At 43.6% G+C, this 24,746-nt stretch overlaps 1 protein-coding gene across 2 annotated transcripts in view; it reads right to left on the bottom strand.

The window, feature by feature from the left end:
- gabrg1 (gamma-aminobutyric acid type A receptor subunit gamma1) overlaps nt 1–24,746 on the bottom strand; it is a 153,174-nt gene that overhangs the window by 7,058 nt on the left and 121,370 nt on the right. For both annotated transcript variants that reach the window (XM_055636784.1, XM_055636792.1), the window contains 3 exons: nt 21,986–22,123; nt 12,415–12,567; nt 3,079–3,284 (listed from right to left, as the gene is read on the bottom strand). In XM_055636784.1, the coding sequence (XP_055492759.1) occupies nt 3,079–3,284; nt 12,415–12,567; nt 21,986–22,123 (497 nt within the window). The remainder of the gene's footprint in view (nt 1–3,078; nt 3,285–12,414; nt 12,568–21,985; nt 22,124–24,746) is intronic.

Here is a 24,746-nt window from a genome sequence, read left to right as displayed (position 1 = left end):
GATAAGCAACAAAATGCTGGGGTTACTCAATGGGTCAGGCAGCATCTCTGGGGAAAAGGAATAGGTGACATTTCAGGTTGGAACCCTTCTTCAGACTCCTGGTAGGAGGTTGTTGGGGAGGTAAGGAGCAATAGTGAATGCCGGCTCATTGGGAAGCATGCATTACTGGTATTCCCATTATTGATATTCCCATCCCCATGCCTGTTCTAAAGAAAGAACATCAGAAATAGGAGCAGGAATAGGTCAATAACTTAGTTGTACCTACTATTCTGTTCATGGCTCATCCAATCCTGGCCTCTACTGCACTTTCCTAATCTCTCCCCACAATTTTGTCTCTTCAGCATTCTTGGGTAGACAATTTTAGTGATTCACAACCCTCTGTGAAAATTAATTCCTTCTCATTCCTGTCTTAAGCAGACATCTCTATTTTAGTTGTTTGTTTAGTTAAGAGACACAGTGCGGAAACAGGGCCGTAGGCCGACTGTGTCCGCACCGACCAGCGTTTCCCGCACACTAACATAAGCCTACGCACACTAGGGACAATTTACATTTATACCAAGCTAATTTACCTACAAACCTGGCAGTCTTTGGAATGTGGGAGGAATCTGTAAGGCAGCAACTCTACCGCTGAGCCACTGTACTGCCCCTCCACTGTGCCTCCCCTATTATAGAAATACTTCTGCTCACCATCCACTCTACCAATCCATCTCAGAATCTTACATATTTCAACAACATCACATCTCATTCTTCTTCATGCCAATGAGTAGGGACCATGCCATTCTTCACCCTTCATTCCAGGACAACTGCATGAATCTTCTCACTGCTCCTTCCCATGCAGAATGCTCCTGAACTACAATGCACAGTTTTGTTTTCCATATTTAAGGAGGAATAAAAATGTGATTATTAACTTTAATTCTGGATCTACATTTTAACCTGCCCAAATATGTCTTCCAATAATATTTTAAGCATAAAAGATGAATCAAATTAATTGCATACTTTCTGACTTTTCATGTTATGCATCATAATAATTGGTTGCTTGTAGCCAATTTTCGTACAGGGTAATATTTATAAATGCCATTAATCTGTTTTGAGAGTGAGGGGACAGGAGATTTATGTTCACAAATTGTAGCTTTTGGTCATTGTGGTTATTCATTTATTGATTTTGTTGTATTTTCTTTTGAATGCAAGTGATTGTTCCAATATGAAAATATACAATCCGAATAGAAACTTTAATGAAGTAATTTGACGACCTGTAAAATTAGACTCATGGAGTCATGGAGTCACAGTCATAGTGTGGGTGGCACACTGGTGCACCGGTAGAGATGCTGCCTTACTGTGCATGAGACCCGGGTTTGATCCCGACTACAGGTGCTGTCTACACAGAGTTTGTACGTTCTCCCTGTGATCGTGTGGGTTTTCTCCGGGTGCTCCAGTTTCCACTTGTCTTTCAAAGAGGTTAATTGTAGGTACAAATTTGTAGGATAATTGGCTTAGGTAAAAATTGTAAATTTGTCTCTATTGTGTAGAATAGTGTTGGTGTGCGAGTGTGATCACTGGTCGGTGCAGACTTGTTGGGCCAACGGGTATGTTTCCATGCTGTATCCCTATAGTAAAGGCAAATAAAGTAATACTATATGGAAAATGGTCAAAACTGAACATTGGGAACCCATTTATGCTCATCCATTTTATTGAGATTATAGATTATTAGATGTAGAACTAAACTGGACAACTCTTCCAAAGAGGCCACATGGTACAATTAGCAGAATGATAGAAGCTAAAGTAAATACCTCACCTAGGGCAATATATGAACTGAACAATACAATTAGGACATAGGCAGCAGACCGTTAAATGGCTTTACTTTCAGAGATGGGAAATGGGGGATTCACCATATGTACTGTAGTTGCTCTTGTCTAATGTAACAAAGGTTTTCAGCAGCCGGTACGCTGAGGCATGAATGGGGGGCGGGAATAGAATTACAGATGTGGAGGTGCTGTCTCAAAAAAACAGCCGCTATCATCAAGGTCCCACTTCACTTGTACACTCTTTCATTAACACTTCTACCATCAGGAAGAAGTTATAGAGTGTGAAAACCATAACCACGAGATTCAAGAATACCTTCTTCCCAACAACTATGAGGCACTTGAACATGCACAATATTGACCTCTTTGATTTCAGTAAGGACCAGTTTTTGAATTAATGTTGTGGTTATGAGTGTGCCTCAAGGCGGAGGCCTTCCCGAGGTGTCGAGACTGTGGGGGTGTCCGCCGAAAGGACCTCGCCCAAAGGCTCCGCGGTTGATGGAACCGAGAGACTGCCCCCGGGAGCCCGCCCAAGCCTCGTCTGACAGCGGGACCGGGAACCTGCCCGACAGCTCGTCTGACCGCAGGAACAGGAACAGCCACCCAAAGGCTCGTCGGATGGCATAATCGGGAGGGAGCTGGAGATGTCAGATGTGAGGAGCATGGGCCGTCAGGAGTATGAACCATTGTAATGCCTCCAGCGCCTTCAAGGTCAGCAGCAGGTGAAGCCCCCAGGACCCAAAGATGGCCAGATGGGCCGACCGGACTTTGGATTTTGAATAATGCTGCCAAAAATGGCGGTTCCTGCATATGTAATATTTCACTGTGCAGTTGTATACATGAACAATTATGCACAATTGACTATTGACTACTGATTGACTATTGATTTATTGATTTTTTTTGATTATATATTTTCTGTGTATTGCAGTTACAGGCCTGTTAATCTGCTGCAAATAAGAATGGCATTGTTCCATTGTTGGCACATATGACAAGTAAATTCTCTTGCTTCTTGAGAAATGACTGAGGAAACCCAAAATGGATCATGGGATCTTTCACACTAACCTAAGGAAGAGTCAAATCCTTGTATGAAATCTCCATTTAAATGATAGGCAAAAGGATTTTCTAAAAATATATAGTGTGTTTGTCTACTATGAAGTGCACTTTTAAATATGTTTCTTTAATCAACCTGCTTTATTCAACATATCAAAACCCAATAGGTTGATGGAAATTCAATAATAATGTAACTTATTCCATAAGAAGGGGCAAAAAAACAACTTACTGTTTGTTTGGATTGTTGCTTCTTCTTTTGGCTGCTTTTTCTATTGCTGCTAAAATAATGTAGAGTTCCATACTCCATGAGGGCAGCAAAGACAAACAGAAAACAAACAGACACAAAGAGATCCATGGCAGTCACGTAGGACACTTTTGGCAGTGACTTTCTAGAAATTGTACTGAGTGTTGTCATGGTTAGAACAGTGGTAATACCTGCAAAACATGGAAGAATATTATTAATCCTATAGAGCATGTGAAGCTTTTGCTTTCACTTTGCAAACCAGCCAAGTAATAAATCAGAAAATGAAATCCAATCAAATATGTTTTAAGTCCTTTGTAGGTTTGCTGCTCTTCATTTGCTAATAAACAGTCTTGGTTAAGAATGAGGAACACAAGGATGTGATCTCTGCACTGCTATCATCCACAACTGCAATGGCTAGCAGCTGGAGAAGTATCTGAAAGTATCTGACTGGACATTGTCAATTTTCCCTGCCACACTCACCCAATATTGTTTACTTATAATACTTACAAAATTCTTAAGGGGTTGGACAGGCTAGATGCAGGAAGATTGTTCCCGATGTTGGGGAAGTCCAGAACAAGGGGTCACAGCTTAAGGATAAGGGGGAAATCCTTTAAAACCGAGATGAGAAGAACTTTTTTTTCACACAGAGAGTGGTGAATCTCTGGAACTCTCTGCCACAGAGGGTAGTTGAGGCCAGTTCATTGGCTATATTTAAGAGGGAGTTAGATGTGGCCCTTGTGGCTAAGGGAATCAGAGGGTATGGAGAGAAGGCAAGTACGGGATACTGAGTTGGATGATCAGCCATGATCATATTGAATGGCGGTGCAGGCTCGAAGGGCCGAATGGCCTACTCCTGCACCTAATTTCTATGTTTCTATGTAATATGTAGCACTAAAAAAGCTGTTCCAGAGGTGGCAAAGCTCACTAATCAAGTCAATATAGTGGAGCATCTTGAGACTCCTGCATTACTGCAAGAACTATAAAATGTTGGCTGCAAACTACATCGGCTATAAACACCTACGTACATCCAATGTCATACAATGTGCCAGATAAAGAAAGGGATTTCAGACTTTATTCAGTGCTCAAGCTCAAATCTGCAAATGCTTCAGCATTAATCTTGTGCTGAAAAAAATACATTCCACAAAAGCTCTAGAACACTAGGTGGCTTCAAAGCAATCTATATTAATGAAACAACAATTTCCATTCATTTCCCACCTTTCAATGTTGAGGATTAAATAGCAGACATGGAGACAAGGAAGAATGATATAGCCATTTAATCCAAAAACAAGAAAAATAGCTTTATTTTTAAAGGAGGGCTTTGTAGGAGAAAGTGGATATGTAAAGTTTTAAGAATAGTAATCCTCAGTAAAAGTCCCAGACTCCTAATATTTGAGCGGTTTATTTTCAAGATCTTGCTAAATATTAGTCTGGTAAACCTTCCCTAACAGGTCAGGTTGGGGGAGTGCTACCTGCGCCATGGTCGGATAGTCGGTGACTAAACCGTCTCCACCACCTGGTTTGCCAGGTGAGGAGGGGGCTGTAGACCCCCAGCAGGACCAAAAGCAAGACCTGTCAAAGGGCAGATGAGGTTCTAGTGAACCAACGGCCATCCACACCAGTAGAAGTTGCCATCACTGTCGTACATAGCATTATAAGCAATGATGATAAAGCACACACACCAAAATCCTATACTTCCTGCGGCAGAAGTCCGCAGGAACTGGAGGACAGAGATGTAATTGTAATTTGTAATTTGTAAATCTTTATTGTCATTTCCTGAGTATTCGCATACTCAGAGGAAACAAAAAAACGTTTCTCAACCAGTGTCCGTTCAGTTTTCGTTACAAAATAAATAGCAATTAAAATTAAAATACAGTCATGAACAATTTAACCCTCTAATCACATTCAATAACATTCAACAGCCGTTCCGACCGGCAGCGGCACAACAGTGGCTCTGCTGCAGTGTGGGGGGTTTGTGCGCGATACTTGGCAGGGGGGAAAGTTCATTTAACAGTCTTATAGCCTGTGGGAAGAAGCTGAGGAGCATCCTGCTGGTTTTGCAGCTGATGCTCCTGTACCTCTTCCCAGATGGGAGGATGGTGAAAAAGTCATGTGATGGGTGGTAAGGGTCTTTGATGATGGAGATGGCTCTGTTGATGCATCTCTTCTTGTATATGTCCAGCAGGAAGGGTAGTGGAGCACCAATAATCCTGCTTGCGGTCCTCACTATCCTGTCTAGTTGGTGCCGTTCGTACGCCTTGCAGCTCCCGAACCAGGAAGTGATGCCGTATGTCAGTGTGCTCTCGACAGTCCCCCTGTAAAAAGTCCGTAGATGTGTGGTGGGGAGGCCTGCTTTCCGTAGTCTTCGGAGGGGGTGAAGTCGCTGCTGGGCTCTCTTGACCAGAGCTGTGGTGTTGGCCGTGGACGTCAGGTCATCAGACAGGTGTAGTCCCAAGAACTTCATGCTGCTGACCCTTTCCACGTCAGCTCCGTCGATGTGCAGAGATGCATGGTGATGTTTCCCCGCCCTCCTGAAGTCAACCACCATCTCCTTAGTTTTTCCCACGTTAAGAATGAGGTTGTGGGATTTGCACCAACCTGTGAGCAGCTCCACCTCCATCCTGTACGCCGATTCATCGTTGTCACTGATGAGACCCACTACTGTTGTGTCATCAGCGAACTTGCTGATGAAGTTGTTATTGAGTCTGGCAGTACAGTCGTGTGTCAGCAGACTAAACAGAAGGGGGCTTAGGACACAGCCTTGGGGTGAGCCAGTGCTCACGGCTATGGTTTTTGATGTCCTACTGCCCACCCTGACTGTCTACTGCCGCTGCGACAGGAAGTTCAGGACCCAGCTACATGTGCCAGCATCAACCCCCAACAGCTCCAACTTCTCCACCAGCTGCTGCGGGATGATTGTGTTGAAAGCGGAGCTGAAGTCTATGAAGAGGATCCTGGCATAGGTGTTTTTCCGATCGAGATGTGACAACACGAGGTTCAGTGTTGTTGAGACTGCGTCCTCTGTGGATCGGTTGGCTCTGTAGGCGAACTGCAGTGGGTCTAGGTCGGCAGGTAGACTGTTTTTGATGTGCTGCATAACTAGTCGCTCAAAGCACTTCATTACAATGGGTGTAAGGGCCACTGGTCGAAAGTCGTTATGGCAGGCTGGGTTTGGTTTCTTCGGTACAGGGACGATGATGGCACTCTTAAGACAATTCGGCACTACTGCCTGGCTGAGTGAGATGTTAAAAATGTCTGTGAAGACATCCTTCAGTTGCTCGGCACAGTCTCTTAGAACGCATCCAGGAATGTTGTCCGGCCCTGCAGCTTTGCGTGGATTGACGCTGGCGAAGGCCTTTTTAACTCTGGCTGCGGACAGCCTGAGCGACTGGTCACTGGGAGATGGCAGTGGTGCACGTGTCTGGGTGCTGTTTTTAACCTCAAACCGTGCGTAGAACTCGTTCAGTTCATCTGGTAGGGAGGGGTTGCTTTGGCATATCCGCATCGGGGGGGGCTTGTAGTCAGTGATGGTCTGAAATCCCTGCCACAAGCGACGTGTGTCTTTGTCATTTGCGAAGTGGCTATTCAGTTTTTGTCCGTACAGCCTCTTCGCTTCCCTGATCCCCCGGGATAGGTTGCCCCTTGCCAGTTTGTATGCTTCGTTGTCCCCAGATTTGAATGCCGCATTCCGGATTCTCAGTAGGGAACACACTTCCCCAGTTAGCCAAGGTTTCTGATTGGCACGCCTCCTGATGGTTTTGTGTGGTGTGTTTGTCACTGTTACCGTTGGAAACCAGCACCACTGCGTCGCTAATGTTTTCAATGATGATGAATGAACTGCCTCCATAAATACCCTCTGTTAAAGAAGGAAATCAAAATACTCCAAATGTTGTCTTACCAATATATAATTTTACTCTCCCTTTATATTCTCTTTTCTTGCCATTATACAATAACATTGCATTTGTTTTCCTTTTTCTTAATTGTATTTGCACCCTAGCCTTTTGTGAATCTAGGACTAGGATTTGCAGATCCCATGCATCTAAATGGAGAAATACACATTTTCCCACATTGCAATTGTCAGATTTTTGCACATTCTCTTAACTAGTTAATATTCCTTTTCTCATCCTTCTATATTCTTCATTCATTTTCCTTTTCCTCTTTATGACACCAATAAATTTAGCAACCATACCTTCAGTGCCTTCATCAAGTTATAGAGGTAAATAGTCAAATGGTGAAGCTCCAGTTTCAAAACCAGTGATACAGCATTTGATCCAATTCGCCAATAAGAAGACTCATTTATGTCTATTCATTATTTCCCATTAGCAAACCGATCATCTATCCACACTGATATGTTACTTCCTTCACAAATAGCTTTTTTTTATTGTGCAATGATCTTTGATGTCGTAACCTCGCAATTTTTTTTCCAAACATCTATGGTTCCATTTATCCACAGGAGATGTTACTTCTTCCGAAGACTCCAATAACGTGGTTGAACATGATTTTCCTTTCACGAAACCATGCTGACTTTGGCTGATTACCTTGAAGTTTTCTAAGTGACTTGCTACAACATCATCAATAATAGCTGCCAGGTTTTTCCCTATAATGGATATCAACTGAACATGTCTGTAACTTCCTGCTCTCTGTCTCCCTCGCCTTTTGAATAATGGAGTATCATTCTATATTTTACAATTGAATAGAATTTTCCCCCGAATTAAATAAATTTAAACTTAATGATCTTGGTAACATCATTCTTTAAAACCCTGGGGTAAACTGCAACAGTGCTCAGAGACTTGTTAGCCTTCAGCTCTAACAATTTGCTCAAGACCACTAACCTGGATTATCATTTTCACGTATCAACTCCCGATTTATAACTATTTCTGTAATGTATCTTACATCCACTACAGTAACGACTAATACAAAATACGTGCTTAATTCAACTGCCCTCATAGAAAAACATTACAGTTTTCAATTAATTCCCCACTCGCTTTCCAAAGGATCAATTTTTGAACTCTTTTCTTTTTTAGGTTTAGGTTTATTATGTTACAGTACCTAGGTACTGTAGCTTTGTTTTGCATGTTATCCAAACAAATCAGACACTACTAAGTATAAATGCAATCAAGCCAAAGTTGTACAATAGGTAGAGCGAAGGGAAAGATACAGAGTGCAGAATATAGTTCTCAGCATTGTAGTGTAACAGATCCAGAGATAATTTTAGACGCCAATAGAAATGCTTCGTCTTTATGTTTCTTGTCAGCTTTGTCTCTTCCTTTAATTTTATCTTCTTATTAATCTTTTTGTCATTCTTTGTTATTTTTCTATATTCTGTCCAGCCTTTGATCTGTCTTTGTACAATTTTACGCTTTCCCATGAAAGATGATTTGTGGTTCAATGTTTTTATTTCAACATGGTTGGTGTGTCCGCATTTGGAATTCTTCTCTGTACCGGTGTATATCCAGAAAGGTCTGCAACTAACTTTGATGGACTAATCCCTTAACCCAACAATCCCTTAACACAACAATCTACTTCATTTAACTGGGTCTTTTCTCTTGGTCTCCTGTTTATGCTGTCAGAGGTAATGTACTGTACGATGAAAGACCTGTTCTTTAGTAGGTCTCCCAGAGCATCTGCTTGCAATGTCAACAAGGAGCAGTGAAATCCTGCATCAAGATTCCTCCAAGTGTGAAGCCCATACTATCCAGCAAGATAGTGGAAACACCATCTCACTTGTGGGACGCAGTATCATTTGTTTGATGTAAGAGCATAATTTGCAGCAAAACTAGAAACCATCCAAAGTCTGGCCCCATCGTGCAAATGGCTAAGCAAGCTCCAGCTGCTATTACCATGGGTTTGAATATTGGTCATAGAGTCATACAGCATGGAAACAGACCGTTTGGTCCAATTCGCCCATGCTGACTAAGATGGCCCATCTAAGCAGGTCACATTTGTCTGCATTTGGTCCATATCCCTCAAAGCATTATCTATCCATGTTCCTGTCCAATTATCTGTTAAATGTTGTTATTGTACCTGCCTTTGGCAACTCATTCCATATGCCCATCACCCTATGTGTGAAAAAGTTGCCCCTCAGGTTCCAATTAATCCTTTCCCCTTTCATATTAAAGGGGAAAGTTGTAGCAAAGTTGTAGCAAAGTTGGTGCAAAGAGTGCCTCTGCATCTGAGTAAGCTGATGTCTAAAAACTCTCCAGGGCTGCAGAAGCAACGGCCTTTGGTTGACACTGGCTGATTGGAGCACATATCTGCTGCCTTCACTCAAAGTTGTAGCATCTGTGATTCCACCGTACCACGCCAGTCAACAATGGGACTAGGCTGATGCTACAGATGGTCAGAGTGCACAATTGAAAGTCAGGCAATAGACAAAAAACAAACTACTGGAGAAACTCAATGGGTCAAGCAACATCGGCGGGGGAAAGGAATTGTCAACATTTCTGGTCAAGGCTCTGCTTCAGGACTGAGTGTGGAGAGGGAAGATTACCATTTTAAAGAGGGAAGGAGGAGGGGTGAGAATGGGCCTAGTGGTGATTGGTGGACTGAGGAGGGCTGCCGGATGATGGGAAAAAGGAACAAGGTGGGGAGGAGGAAAGTGGAACTGAGAGACAAAGGCAGGTGGGTGGTAGGTGGGAGCAGATAACAAGAAACAAAAGGTAGATGAAGCCTGTTGGAGGGGAGGGGAGGAGGTGAAAGTGAAGACAGCAGCTGCCTCCACCTTTGCCATCCCCTTTTCCCAGCTGGCTCCACCTGCCTGTTATTCTTCCCCTCCTCTTCACAGTACCTATCAACCACTGACCTCTTTCTTATCCCTTCCCTTCTCTGCTTTATCCTTGCCATCTCCGTTCTCCCCACTCTCAGTCCCGAGGCATGTTCTTGACACAAAACATCGACAATACTTCTCCACACACCGACGTTGCTTGATCCACTGAGTTACTCCAGCAGTTTCTTTTTTTTGCTTCAGATTCCAGCATCTGCAATCTTTTGTGTCTCCATCCTTGAGTTTGAGCTGCTGCTGTCATTCTCCAAGGCCATCTGCAGACCTTTGCCAAATATCAATTGCCTTCCACCAAGTACATTACAATCACCAAGGAAGCACAGCAAAACAGTGATGACTGAAGAAGGCACACGGGAGATTTGCGCTAAGAGAATGGGCAACATGTTTTTTGAAGGGCGGCACAGTGGCATAGCGGTAAAGTTGCTGCCTAACATCACTTGCACCGCCAGAGACCTGGGTTCGAACCCAACTATGGGTGCTGTCTGTGCGGAGTTTGTACTTTCTCCCTGTGACCGCGAGGGTTTTCTCCGATATCTTCGGTTACTTCCCACACTCCAAAGACGTTCAGGTTTGCAGGTTAATTGGCTTGGTGTGTGTAGGATAGTGTTAATGTGCCGAGATTGCTGGTCGGTGAGGACTCGCCAAAGAGCCTGTCCAACATCTGGAATTCCTTGCATCTCCTTTATTCATGGACAACCCAGCCAAATAAAGGCCTATCTATGCTGCTTGCTTTCTTCCTCCTCCCTCTGCTGTGCAACTGTTTCACCTTCAGTTGGTGGGAAGAGCTGATTCTTCACAATTACAAAGTGGCCAGCAGCAGACAACTGCACAACTATTCCGCACTGCAGGTCTCTACAAAGCTATGTAGGCATCAGAGTGGTTCTTTGAGTGCACAAAAAGGACCATTCTAACAGCTACTCTACGAATAGCAGAGACAACAAGTCATCATCATCGGCGGTCACTCAAAACAAGTATGACTGTCCTCTGATGGAGGACGCCTGTGCATCACTTTGTTTAACATGGGGAGACTGGTGCACAGACAGGCACCACACGGTATTTGACAGATCTGGGTCAGAATCCAGTGGCATGGAATCCAAGACTACGGGGAACCTTTTCTGCTGCAGCCTTCATCTGCCTTCCCAGCCGTTGTGACGCTCCAGCATCATCCTCCTCCTGGTCCACTGTTGAGGCCTTGGTTGGATTGCTCTTTGTCAGACACCTCCCCCTCGACCTTACCACCATGGGTGACCCTACCAGGAGCATAGCCCCAGACGGCATCACTCTCAGGATCTCAGGTCCACACAAGCTTCTCCACCACGACAAGGTGACAATCCAGAGAGAACCGTCAACAAGCAGTTTACACTCACTAGGGTGGATTGGAAAATAGAGACAGAAGATACACATTAGTAAAGTCACTTGGCCATGATTGTGTGGGTGTGTGTATGGAGTTTACACATTCTCCTTGTGACCATATGTGTTTCCTCTGTGCTCCAGGTTCCTCCTACATTCCAAAGGTGGGTAGGTTAATTCACTGCTGTAAGTTTCCACTAGAAAGGCAGAACATGGGTATAGTTGATAGTAATTTAATGAGAATACGATTCTTTTCATTCACCATTTAAAAACAAAATCAAAATATTTATTCAATAATTAAAAATAATATTTACAATACAATAAAACAAAACATGCCATCATAATACAAGACAAACAAATATACTAAATAAACTAATATATAACTATATTACAATCCTTGCCAAGGATGCATTCAACCCCCCAGGGTGCCCAGCGGTCCCGGAAATCCCCCAGGGCGCCCGTGGACAGCACGGAGTCCCTCTCTAACACCACCCGGACGTAGACGTACCACCGGAAAAGAGGCAGGAAGTCGGCTTGGGCAGAGCCCTCTTCCGTCTGGCGCTGTGACTGACAGATGGCCAGCTTGGCCAGGCCCAGGAGCAACCCAATCAGGACATCTTCGGCCCTACCCACTACCCTATGCACAGGGTTCCAAAGATGAGGATGGTGGGTGAGAAATGCAGCCAGAAGGCAAGAAGGATCCCCTTTAGATATTAGACCATTCACACATTCCATATACACGTGGTACACAGACTTCCAGCCCGCAAAAGTGGCAGGCGAGTCTGTGAACTGCGAGAGAAACAGGTTGCAAAGGTCTCCTCAGTGCATTACCCTCCACCCCAGGTCCCCGATGTAGAGAGGGAGAATTCCTGCGTAGAGGGACCCCCACCGGGAGCTCCCCTCATGACCGGAAATCAACACCGGCCGCCACTTAGTGTCCGGATGGTGGACCAGAGCGAGGAAGTGCAGGGTGTGGAGGATGAGCCCGTATTTCATTCATCATTGATGCTCAGATACAAATGACACAGCAGCCTGTCAAAGCTGAGAGGACACCAGACATTGGCTTAAGTTCTGCATGAACAATTTCTCATGGTTATTTTTAACAATAAAATTAATGCCAGTCAGCTGCTTCAAAACATGAATAGACCATTTTAACATTCAAAAATAGAAAATCATTTGGAACCAATTCATACCTAATGATGTTCTTGCTGGCACTGCCTCTCTATTGATCCAGAATGATACCCATGACAGGACAACTGTGAGTGAGCAAGGTATGTAGGTCTGAATAGTGAAGTAGCCCATTCTTCTACTTAGGTCAAAGAATAATTTCATTACGACATATTCTCCTGTGAAAAGAAAAAATTAAATCACATTTCAGTTAATTAGACTAACATCATTTTAAAGATGAATCAATAAATAAGAATTGTTTTTCCAATAGTTACTTGACCACCTTCTCATTAGAATTTATTGCCATTTTCTCAACCACATGATGAACTGCCTTTGCAGTTTTTCAGAATGCAATGTTCTCAGGCAATCTTCTGTAAGTATCGGCTAATGAAGGGCCTGTTTTTATTTTAATCTGTGGAGGCTGATTACAGCGCAGGCTCTTTAATAAAGCCCTAAAATAAAATCATACTCAATAGCTAACAACCGGTGTTTGCTCGCAGCAATGAGAGGATGGGTGTACAATGGCGACTCAAAGCAGCTGCACACAAAGATTTAGCAAGCTCGGGAGCACAGAGATACACCATTCTGACACGACTGAGTGTGGGAACGTGTATTGGATATTGGCAATTTCCTGCAACGATACAGTGAGTTTACTTTAACTGATGAATTTACTCGAAAAGCAAAACAGGAAAGCCAGGCTTGTAATTTACATTTGAATTATTGTGCAACACGATAAATAAAAAATGGTGCACAACTGAAGTATCATGAATACATTGTATAAGATTGTTGAAAATGTTCTTCTGAGGGAAAAAGGCTGCACGGTGGTACATTCGTATCAATGATGACCTGTGTGTCTCTGAGTCTATGTGTCTGTGTGGACTTTGTATGTTCCCTCTGTGACCACATGGAGTTTCCTCTGGGTGTTCCGGTTTACTCCTACATAGCACTATAGATTAACTAGTTATAGATATAGAAATATGGCTTGGAAACAGGTCATTTGGCCCATCGTGTCCAGGCTGTCTTCAACCACCCATTTGCACTGACCATATACAGTACTAATCTCATTTTATTCTCCCCGCATTCCTATCAACGCCCCCCGAATTCTACCTTTAACCCACACACCTGGGTCAATATACAGCAGCCAATTAACCTAGTAACATGCACATCTTTGGGTTGCGGGAGGAAATCAGAGCATCCAGGGGAAACCCACGTGATATCAGGGAGAACGTGCAAACTCTACACAGACAATGCCGGACATCAGGATTGAACCCGTATCTCTGAAGCTGTGAGATAGTGTGTCTAGCCACTGTGCCACCCTAGGCTGCCACTAGACTGACATAATATGGATATAGTTGATCGTAACGTGATGAGAGTTGGTTACAGGGAAAATAATGGGAGGGATGAGATTGCTCTATGATCCGGCATGGAAGGGTACAAGGTGCCCAAAACATGGCGATTCTGCTATACTGATTCTGTATATCGCACTATCCCACACTCTTATACTTAATATGATTGTGCTTAATGTATAGTAGAATTGTCGCTCAACTGTATTAAAAATAATTACTGTATTTTGGTACAAGTGACATTAAAGTACATTGAAACATTGAAATGGAATCCTTCCATGTCGTAAAGATATATAAAAGCAATAAATAGTAAATGAAAGTCTAGACGTGATATTAGTTCATCAGGCCAGAAAGATTCAGTGGCAATCATAACTTATGTTAACATTAAAAATGGAACTAATATTAAAGTTAAAAGAACTAATATTATTTTTTGTAGTCACAAAGCAAAATGTTTGTGCTGAATGCATTTGTGAGTATTGCTTAGCCCATCCTATGGAAGAGAGGTGTGTACTGGTATCAGTTCACATTTTTCACTCATAATTGCAAAATTGTCAATGCCACTCTTGGATAATAATAAGTGAACATTGGTCATTTCTAGATCAATGTATATGCAAATTCTAGACAATTTGCTAATGGAGTCTCAATAGATTTAGTGAGGTTAAGATTCCTGAGCCTTGAGGCACATTTCTTTCAATATTCTGGAAAACCCAAACATTAGACCAATACTCTTTTAGATAACACTACCAAATATAACGCAAACAAAAATATTTATAGCCGTGGAGAATGTCAGAGGAACGTTGCACAGTTCTTGTTTTGTACATACATTTATCCTGAATAAAGTTTATTTCAATTTTTAAAAAGTATTACTGATCATGCTTAACAATCCCCATAATAATAAAACATAATAGCTCTCTGAAGATGATGTTTGTTTCAGATATTTTTCAATTCAAATTCAAATTGCACATTTATCTCTCTTCCTGGTCGACAGGCACTTTAGACACCTTGTCTGTTAATGTCAGTCCTTGAACAGTTTGATAACCTTGTTGTGGAAACAACTTGCCCACACCAACCAACATGTCCCAGCTACACTAGTCCCACCTGCCTGTGTTTGGTCCATATACCTCCAAACCTGTCCTATCCATGTACATGTCTAACTGTTTCTAAATGTTGGGATAGTCCCAGCCTCAACTACTTCAGCTGGCAGCTTGTTCCATACACCCACCACCCTTTGTGTGAAAAAGTTACCTCTCAGAGTCCTATTAAATGTTTTCCCCTTCACCTTGAACATATGTCCTCTGGTCCTAGATTCCCCTACTCAGGGCAAGAGACTTTGTGCATCTACTCGATCTATTCCTCTTATGATGTTTTGTACACCTCTATAAGATCACCCCTCATCCTCCTGCACTCCAAAGAATCTTTACATTTATACTAATTTCCTTCTTTCAGATTACAAATGTAACACAAAGGTAAATAGAATGACTGGCTATAATGTTACTGCCATTGTTGATCCATTGGGTTCAGGGGCCACGACCAGAGAGTACAATTGACACGCTGTAAGTGTAATCATAGTTGGGAATATTTTCATTAGAAACTCACCAGAAATCTGGTCTCAGCTGATCACTTGGATTTGCTATCAATGTCACTAAGTAAGCAGGTATTATTCAATTTGCATAATGGTATTCTTCCTTTAAAGAATAATTGTCATCTTCCCAAAATGATATGAAATGCTTAATCATCTGATCAGCTTGAATGGTTACCGTTAATTCTGGTGCCATGAGGATGAATCCCACATGAGAGCTGGGGAATTTTAATTCAAGTAATAATTTAAATCTGGAATATAAAGCTAATCTCCATAACAGTAACTAAGAAACTATTAAATTGTCATAAAATTCCCCATGGTTCACTAATGCTCTTCAAGGAAAGAAACCCTACAAACACATATCTGGTCTGGTCATTTAAATCCCTTAAAAAAAAAAGCATTTCAAGCCTGTCAGTTCAGGGGGGCAATAAAAAATAGACAATAAATGCTGTCCTTGCTGGTAGAATCTACATTCAGTGAAGGAATAAAATGTCTACAGTTTTGTCTTAATGATAGTTAAAATAATGTAACACTGAATACATACAGTAAATTAATGCTGCTGCATATATTTCTTCTTTGAGATTGAAGAAGGAGGATGTAGTACACATGCATTTTAGAAAAGATTAAAATACATGGGATTTTACTTCGGAGTCACGTGAGTGACTACGTGAAGAACCCGCTTCCAACGCATGCGTGTCATATCGCTACACGCATTGCAACGAGTCACACAGGGGGAATGACGTTCCCCAGCGGGAGAATTTGAAAGTCGGGAACAGCAGGTAAGAGACTCTGCGTTCCTTCCACTTACCTTTTAGGTGGAGACATGGACCGGATCCATGAAGGCTGCAGAAAGCTGGCGGGGGAGAACCGCGGAGTGCGGGCAGGGAACAGCCGGTTTGACCGACTGCGGAACTGCCGTGAGGGACCAGTCCCATTAGCACCGGGGTCGGTCCCAGCGGTTTAAGGTTACGAGCAGCTGGGAGCGGCCAGTGCTGGGGGCATTGGAGCCGGTTTGACCGACTGCGGAACTGCCGCGAGGAACCAGTCCCGTGAACACCGGGGTCGGTCCGAGCGGTTCGAATCTGACACACAGGGAACGACGTTCCCCAGCGGGAAAATTTGAAAGTCGGGAACAGCAGGTAAGAGACTCTGCGTTCCTTCCACTTACCTTTTAGGTGGAGACATGGACCGGATCCATGAAGGCTGCGGAAAGCTGGCGGGGGAGAACCGCGGAGTGCGGGCAGCCGGCAGCAGCAGCAACGGCACACCGATTTCTGGAGAGGAAACACCTGTGCCCGACTTCGCTCCCGCACCGGCAAAATTCACTTCTCGGCCGGGCGGGAAGCGAAGCAAAGACGTCCCGTATGCCAGTCTCAAGCGAGTCTGACTTGGAGCAGTCGCTAGCGGCCAGCGCCGAGGCTCACAGAACTGAGGACATTGGAGTGGAGTTGACCGGCTGCAAACGACCGCGAGGGACCAGTACCGTGAGTACCGGGGTCGGTCCCAGCGGTCTGAGATAAACGAGCAGCCAGGAGCGCTGAGAGCGTTGGAGCCGGTTTTTGACCGGCTACACAGCAAAATCCCGACGAATCGGGTACATCCCCACGAACCCCATTGAATTGAGTGGCGGTGCAGGCTCGAGGGGCTGAATGGCCAGCTCCTGCACCTAATTTCTATGTTTTTCTATGCTACTATGACCCTTACTATAGTATGTGGGAAAATGGTGTAGACCTAAAAATAGGGGTTTTTTCATAGAATCTGTTTGGTAAACCTTTGGTTAAAGTATTAGATGGGTCCGGGGCGCTGGAAGTACGGAGACGGCGTGGACCCGCTAGCCCACGCTGGAGGAAGCCGGTACGAGTGGCTGCAGCATGACAGCAGCCAGCACAGGTGCCTGTGAGTACCAGGACCGTGTGGAGAGGTGGACCTACATACAAGACCGGTGCGGTCAGCGGTGGGGCGAGGAAAACCCGCAAACCAGTGCCCGTGTGTACGGGGGACGGGAACAGCGAAGGAAAAAAGGAGCTCCTTCACAGTAGCAGTCACATGAATGTGGAGACTAGCCACAGTGGGCAGGAGGTAAGCCCCACATGGGTACCCCGTGCGGGACCCCTAGAGACCTCTAACTCTATAAAAAAGAGTGGGCAGGACCCTGATGGGCCAGAGCCTGGTAATACAGCGTCCCATGATCCTAAAACAGCAGGGACACTGCTGGACATGGTGGCTGATTACTTTAAACCAAGTCAAACAGGGGCAGACTTGGATCCCAGGATGGCAATAGTATTAACTATATGTCTGGCCACAAACTCCAACAAGAAATATTTACAGAGACTGGCCAGACATCTGCCACCTGGCAACTGTGAGGCATTACAGGTGCCCAGTGTAAACCAAAGCATTTGGCAGCATATGGGGAGGAACATTAGGAACCAAGACCTCAAGATCCAGAAAACCTTAAAGGGACTGGCGGCAGGGATCACAGCATACACCCGCACCCTGGACAAAACAGAGTTAACCAAGGTCCATCAAGATGCACTAGCTCTGTTTTGCAATGTGCAATATGAGCTGAACAACATGCAGAAGGCTGCCATTCAGCCAGCATTGGACCCCTAATATGCTACCATTTGCAAACAAGGAACCGCAAATACCTCAACTTCTTTTCTTTGGACAAGACTTGACCGCACAAGTCAAAAAACTGGATGACGAAGCCAAGACACTGGGGCTCATCAAGGCCAGCGCAAAGGCCTATTTTGGAGCACGATACCAGCCACATGCAAGACCAAAAAATGTGGCTCATACCAGTGGCAGTGCCAGAAATCAATATTACCCGCAGCAGCCTTTTTTAGGGTATGGCCAGGGACGGCCACCCTGGAAGATGCGGAAGCCTCAACCTCCCACACAACCCCGAACAAGAGATATCAAACCAGAACCCCCCTTTTCAAAAAACGAAGGAAATAACACAACCACCGGAAACCATGGAGGTAGGTGGGTGTGGTTCTTCTGTAAAAAAGGGACCCACGACGGTGGGGGGGGGGAGGTTGCAATACTACAGTTATGAATGGTGTAAAATCACTACAGACTCGTATATTCTAAGCAGTATTCAGGGTTATCTGATAGAATTTACTTATCCCAATAACCCCCCAGTACAACATACACCAGAAAGGCATTCTGTCCTTACAAAAACCGAACAATCTAAAGCCCACATGGTGCTACAAAGATTGTACACAAAAGGTGTGATTGAGCATACTATTCATGAAAAATTAGAATTTGTATCAAACATATTTATTAAAAATAAAAAAGATGGGGGTTGCAGGATTATCATTGACCTTTCAACCCTAAACACATTTGTTCAATAAGTTCATTTTAAGATGGATACTTTTATTACTGCTAAAGAATTAGTGTCAGCTGGGTTTCTATATGGCAAGCATTGACTCAAAAGATGCATACTATACAGTACCCATCAGAGGGGATCACAGACGGTATTTGAAATTTAACTGGATGGGGGAACTTTGGCAATATAGAGCTTTACCAAAAGGGGCAAACATCAGCCCCCAGATTATTTACTAAAATTCTAAAACCAGCTTGGCATTGTTACGTAAACAAAGCCATAGGGTGATGCATTTCATCCGTTCTGCCTTATCAATCGGGTACTAAGGAAAATTCAACAAGACTCGGCATCTGGGATTCTCATTGTAACCGATTGGCCTACTCAACCGTGGTATTCGGTCATACAGGGGATGGTGTTAGAACCATGTTCCCTTATGGACATAGCCCGAATTTATTAATTCATCCAGTGACTGGGGGCAGTCATCCATGCCATAAGACTAGGGATTTGTTGATTTGTAGAGTCTGAAAGACCCACTACACGGCATGGGGCTGTCAGACAGGACGATGAATCTCATCTCATCTGCACAAAGACTGTCAACACGGAAGCAGTACCTTGGACACATCAAGAAATGGGGCATATACTGCTTGGCCAACAACCTCGACCAAAAGGCCAAGAACATTCCGGCCGTATTGGAATTTTAACAAGCCTCCATTATGATAATCGATTGGGCTACAGTGCCATCAATAGTGCCAGAAGTGCACTCTCCAATTACCTATCACAAGGAACGGAGCGGCACACGGTGGGAACACACCCCCTGGTAACAAAACTCATGAGGGGCATATTCAATGCAAATCCCCCTAAAACCAGGTACTCCAAAATCTGGGAGGTGGGTGTCGTTCTAAACATGCTGAGGAGCTGGTCACCCATAACAGCATTGTCACTTCAGAAACTGACCATGAAGATGGTTATGCTCATGGCGTTAGTTACCGCACAACGAGTCCAGTCATTAAGCAAACTGAGCCTGGACTCCCTGATCATCTCACCCGAGAAACTGGTGTTTGTCATACAGGATTTAATAAAACAAAACAGACCAGGTTCATCGGGTCAAGTGATTGAATTTATGGCATATCCATATGACGAACGACTGTGTATAGCAAGACACATCCAATTATACATAGAATATACTAAGAGCATTCGAGGTCAGGAAATGGCGTTGTTAATCTCTTACAAGAAGCCGCACAAAAGGGTCACGACCCAAACTATATCAAGGTGGCTCAAATATATCCTAAAGATGGCAGGAATAGACACTAATGTTTTTAAATCTCATTCCACCAGGGCTGCAGCAACATCCACAGCAAAAATTCTAGAGGTACCCACAGACCAAATCCTCAGAATGGCAGGATGGTCATCCAAAAGGACTTTCCAAAGGTTTGATAATAAACCAGTTTTGGAGCCATCATCGTGTTCGGAAACCATTTTACGTTCAACAATATAATTTGCCCGAAAGGTTACATGGCTATGATTTTCAATTAATACATTTATTTTTTCGTTATACCACACAACTCTTTGTATAAGTGTGTTTTAAAATTACTAATGATGCTCTCTCCCAATACCCAAGGCAGTTGTGAAGCATGGACTCGTTCCACGGCATGAGGTCACAGAGCTTTGAAATCTTCACGTAGTCACTCAAGTGACTCCGAAGTAAAATAGTAAGATTAAACGAGAACTTACCAGTTTGAAGTTTGATCTGTATTTTATGAGGAGGAACGTTGAGGGAATACGTGCCCTCCGCTCCCACCCTCCTATGATCATATCAAAAACTGGTATCTCTTTGATAATCTTACTATGTTAGGTCATTATAGTTTTCTGTGACCTCACACCGCTGCTTTGAAGAATGACACGCATGCGTTGGAAGCGGGTTCTTCACGTATTCCCTCAACGTTCCTCCTAATAAAATACAGATCAAACTTCAAACTGGTAAGTTCTCGTTTAATCTTACTATTTTATGGTCATATAGATTCAGAAGTGGCTCATTCATAGAAGACAAAGAGAAGTGGAAGGTAGATATTGTGGTTGGAGATCTACAACCAGTGGAGTTCCGCAGGGATCTGTACTGAGACTTCTGCTGTTTGTGATATATGTAAAGCACCTAAATGTAAATGTAGATGGGTTGGTGAGTAAATTTGCTGACAACACCAACATTTAATTCAGAAGGTTTGTAAGGGAAAGCTTGGGAACCAGTGAGGGTAACATCTGTGGCAGGTAAGTTACTGGAGAGAATTCCAAGGGATAAAATATAAATGCATTTGGATAGACGGCAGCTGATCAAGGATAGACAACATGGTTATGTTCATGGGAGACCGTGGCTCACAAATTTGATTGAGTTTTTTGAAGATGCAACCAAGAAGGTTGACAAGAGGCATAGTCTATATCAGTGTTTCTTAACCTTTTTGGCATACGTACTTGCATACGCGAACAAAATGCTGTATGCGGTATGTACCTTTGTTAGGTTCATAAGAATGGGCTCAACAAATGGATATGTTATTTATGACCCCTTTATGTCCCCCTGTAAAGCCCCAAACGACGCCCCATGAGGTTCCCAACCCCCAGGTTAATAAACACTGGTCTATATGGACTTCATTAAGATGGTGGATAAGTTTTCACATGGTAGAGGCGGCTCTGGAAGTTTAGATGGCATGGCATCCAGGGAGAGTTAACTGCCTGGATACAGAATTGGCTTCATGGAAGGAAACGGGGTGATGGCAGAAGGTTGTTTTTTAGACTGGAAGCCTATGACTAGTGGTGTGCCTCAAGGATCAGAGCTGCATCCATTACTGTTTGTGGTTTATATTAACGATTTAGGTGTGGAGGTGCAAGGCATGATTAGTAAGTTTGATATCAAAGTAGGTGGTATACACAGTAAAGAGAGTTATCAAACAGTACAGTAAGATCCTGATCAGCTGAGCAAGTGGGCTGAAGAATGACTGATGGCGTTTAATACAGATAAGTATGAGATTTGCACCTTGGAAAGTTAAATCTGGGCTGGACCTTCATAGTGAATGATAAGGCCCTGTGGAGTGGTTCCGAGCAGAGAGATTTAGGAGCATACTGTCGGTGCACAGTTCTTTTAAAGTAACATCACAGATAGCTAGGGTTGTAAAGAAGGCTCTTGGTACATTGGCCTTCATCAGAGAAGCTAATGAGTGTAGAGAGTTGAGGTGTATGCTAAATGTGGGCAAATGGGACTAGCTTTGATGGGCCAAAGGGCCTGTTTCCATGTTGAGTGATTCTATGACTCTCTGTGACTATAACAATTGTACAAACAATGCTGCAATTTATTTCCCTCTTACCTGATTGTGTGCTCATTACATCCGTCATGTTTCTTAATCCAACAAATGCAAACTGGTAAAGTCGCCAATGTCTCTGGTCAGCGAGCTCAACTGAATTATGCTTCCAGCGATATTCAATTTCATTTTTTGGATACCCATCTGGAAAAATAAATTCTTGAGAAATAAAAAAGGAGTTAACTCACGACAGCTAAAAAAAAACCCAATTTTCATAACTGCTGCATCCATCGACTGAGATTAAGGCTTTGGCTAAGGCTTTGTTAGTTCTCAGATCTAACGAGTGGTAGGCATTGTAAGCTTCTCTTCCACCAGCAAGGTAATCACTTTAGGCACTCGTGCCTCTTTCACTTGGATTGTCAATCCACCAAGAACAACTAACTTATCAAAATGTAGCCAAAGGTTGCTAGCAGAACTCAGTGATACTGTAACCATTGACAACTGCTGTTCCCAGGCAGTTCATAGTTATCCTACACCAGTTACTCAGTGAAAGTCAGAGGAAATTCTTCATGTCTTGGTATCAACACGTCAGTCAATACTATGGCAGTTCTGAGTTTTAGCAAGTAAGTAAAAATTAAAGTATTTTACTCAATTAAAGTTCACCACCCATAGAAATTCAGCAATAATCTGGACAAGATGTTAACAAGTATTCTGCCATAATTGCAGGTCTAATACATTTTAAGCGCTAATCCTTATAAATGGCAGTATTTCAGAGCTTCATAATGGAGATTGGAGGCAGAAACATTGTGTTTATTGTTGTTGAGGTCAGGCAAGATCATAGACAATATGGTTCACTTTCTCAACAAAGGAAGATGCAAACCACCACCTCCACTCAATACCACCCCTAATGCACAGCCTTTGACTGTAAGCAAAGCCTGTCCAAAGACCAAGCATTCAAGCCTGGGACAGCCCGATTTTCCAATCTACCTCATGGTGGATATTGGACCTGTTCTCTGGAACTGTTATACTACAATATTATTTCAGCATTCTAGTATTTTCCTCTTTAAAAGACCCACTGTACTTGTGTTGAGTTTGATTGTGTTCATGTATAGTATTATCTGATTTGATTGGATAGCACGCAAATAAAAACTTTTCACTGTCTTTCGGTACATGTGACAATAATCTATCTATCTATCTATCTATCTATCTATCTATCTATCTATCTATCTATCTATCTATCTATCTATCTATCTATCTATCTATCTATCTAAAACTCAAATCCGTCCGTCCGCCTGCAGTACGGATCCCTTCCTGCCTTTCCATTCGTGCCCGATACTCGCAGATGTCCAATCGGAATGGCCGATGCTCGCAGATGTCCAATCGGAATGGATTCATTTGCATGTACGGCTGCCGGCTGCATTTCTTCTTTTGATTCATTGCCACGCCCAATCCAGACGCTCAATCTCCGAGATATTTTCCATTTCGGTAGAGATTTCGCTTTTCTTTCTAAGTATCCGCTCCTCATTTCATTTCGTCGTGTTGAAGTACATGTTTTTAATCAAATCCTTCTCCCCCCCCCCCCCCCCCCCCCCCCCCACCCCCCCAAGTATTTGGAAATAAACAGGCTTCTCCATTTACATGTCAGCTTCCAACACACTTCGAAACAAAGTTGCAAGAGAGGAACACTGAACTATTCACTGCTGCAGCAGGCAGGGGAGGGCTGCAATCTTACATTTGGGAACGGGCTCAGTTCCAATGGAGGAGACGGGTGCATGGTGGAATATTGGGTTGGGGGATCACACCATTGGGGGAGCAGACCCAACGGGTCTGCACTTGGTCTAGTCTTTATATAAAACTGTGCCTGCCGGCGTCCGGGGTCCGTCTGCCGGCTGCCAGCCGCCTTTCTTCCTTTGATTCCTTGCTACGCCGAAACCAGACGCAGAATCGCCGAGATCTTTTCCATTTCGGTAGAGATTTCACTTTTCTTTCTAAGTATCCACTCCTGATTACATTTCGTCATGTTTATGTACACATTTTTAATCAAATCCTTCTCCCCCCCCCCCCCCAATTTCAAAAGAAAACTGCTTCTCACCCATAGAAGCAGCCCCAGCCCCTGGTGAACGTTCCATCGTGTGATGTCACAATGTCCAATGCTCACAGATGTCCAATCGGAATGGATTCATTTACATATGCCTTTGCAGTAGCCCCAGAACCTGATGAACGTTCCATTGTGTGATGTCACAATGCCCAATGTTCAAAGACATTGTTGCCATAGAGGGAGTACGGAGAAGGTTCACCAGACTGATTCCTGGGATGTCAGGACTTTCATATGAAGAAAGACTGGATAGACTTGGCTTGTACTCGCTAGAATTTAGAAGATTGAGAGGGGATCTTATAGAAACTTACAAAATTTTTAAGGGGTTGGACAGGCTAGATGCAGGAAGATTGTTCCCGATGTTGGGGAAGTCCAGAACAAGGGGTCACAGTTTAAGGATAAGGTGGAAATCTTTTAGGACCGAGATGAGAAAAACATTTTTCACACAGAGAGTGGTGAATCTCTGGAATTCTCTGCCACAGTAGGTAGTTGAGGCCAGTTCATTGGCTATATCTAAGAGGGCGTTAGATGTGGCCCTTGTGGCTAAAGGGATCAGGGGGTGTGGAGAGAAGGCAGGTGGATGATCAGCCATGATCATATTGACTGGAGGTGCCGGCGTGAAGGGCCGAATGGACTACTCCTGCACCTAATTTCTATGTTTCTAAGTTTCCCTCTCCTTTATCCTCTCCCTCTCCCACCCATCCCTCTCTTCCCCACCCCCTTCACTCTCCA

This window comes from Leucoraja erinacea, chromosome 1, assembly GCF_028641065.1.
Source record: "Leucoraja erinacea ecotype New England chromosome 1, Leri_hhj_1, whole genome shotgun sequence".
Lineage (NCBI taxonomy): Eukaryota > Metazoa > Chordata > Chondrichthyes > Rajiformes > Rajidae > Leucoraja > Leucoraja erinaceus.
This window is presented reverse-complemented; position numbering and strand designations above follow the sequence as displayed.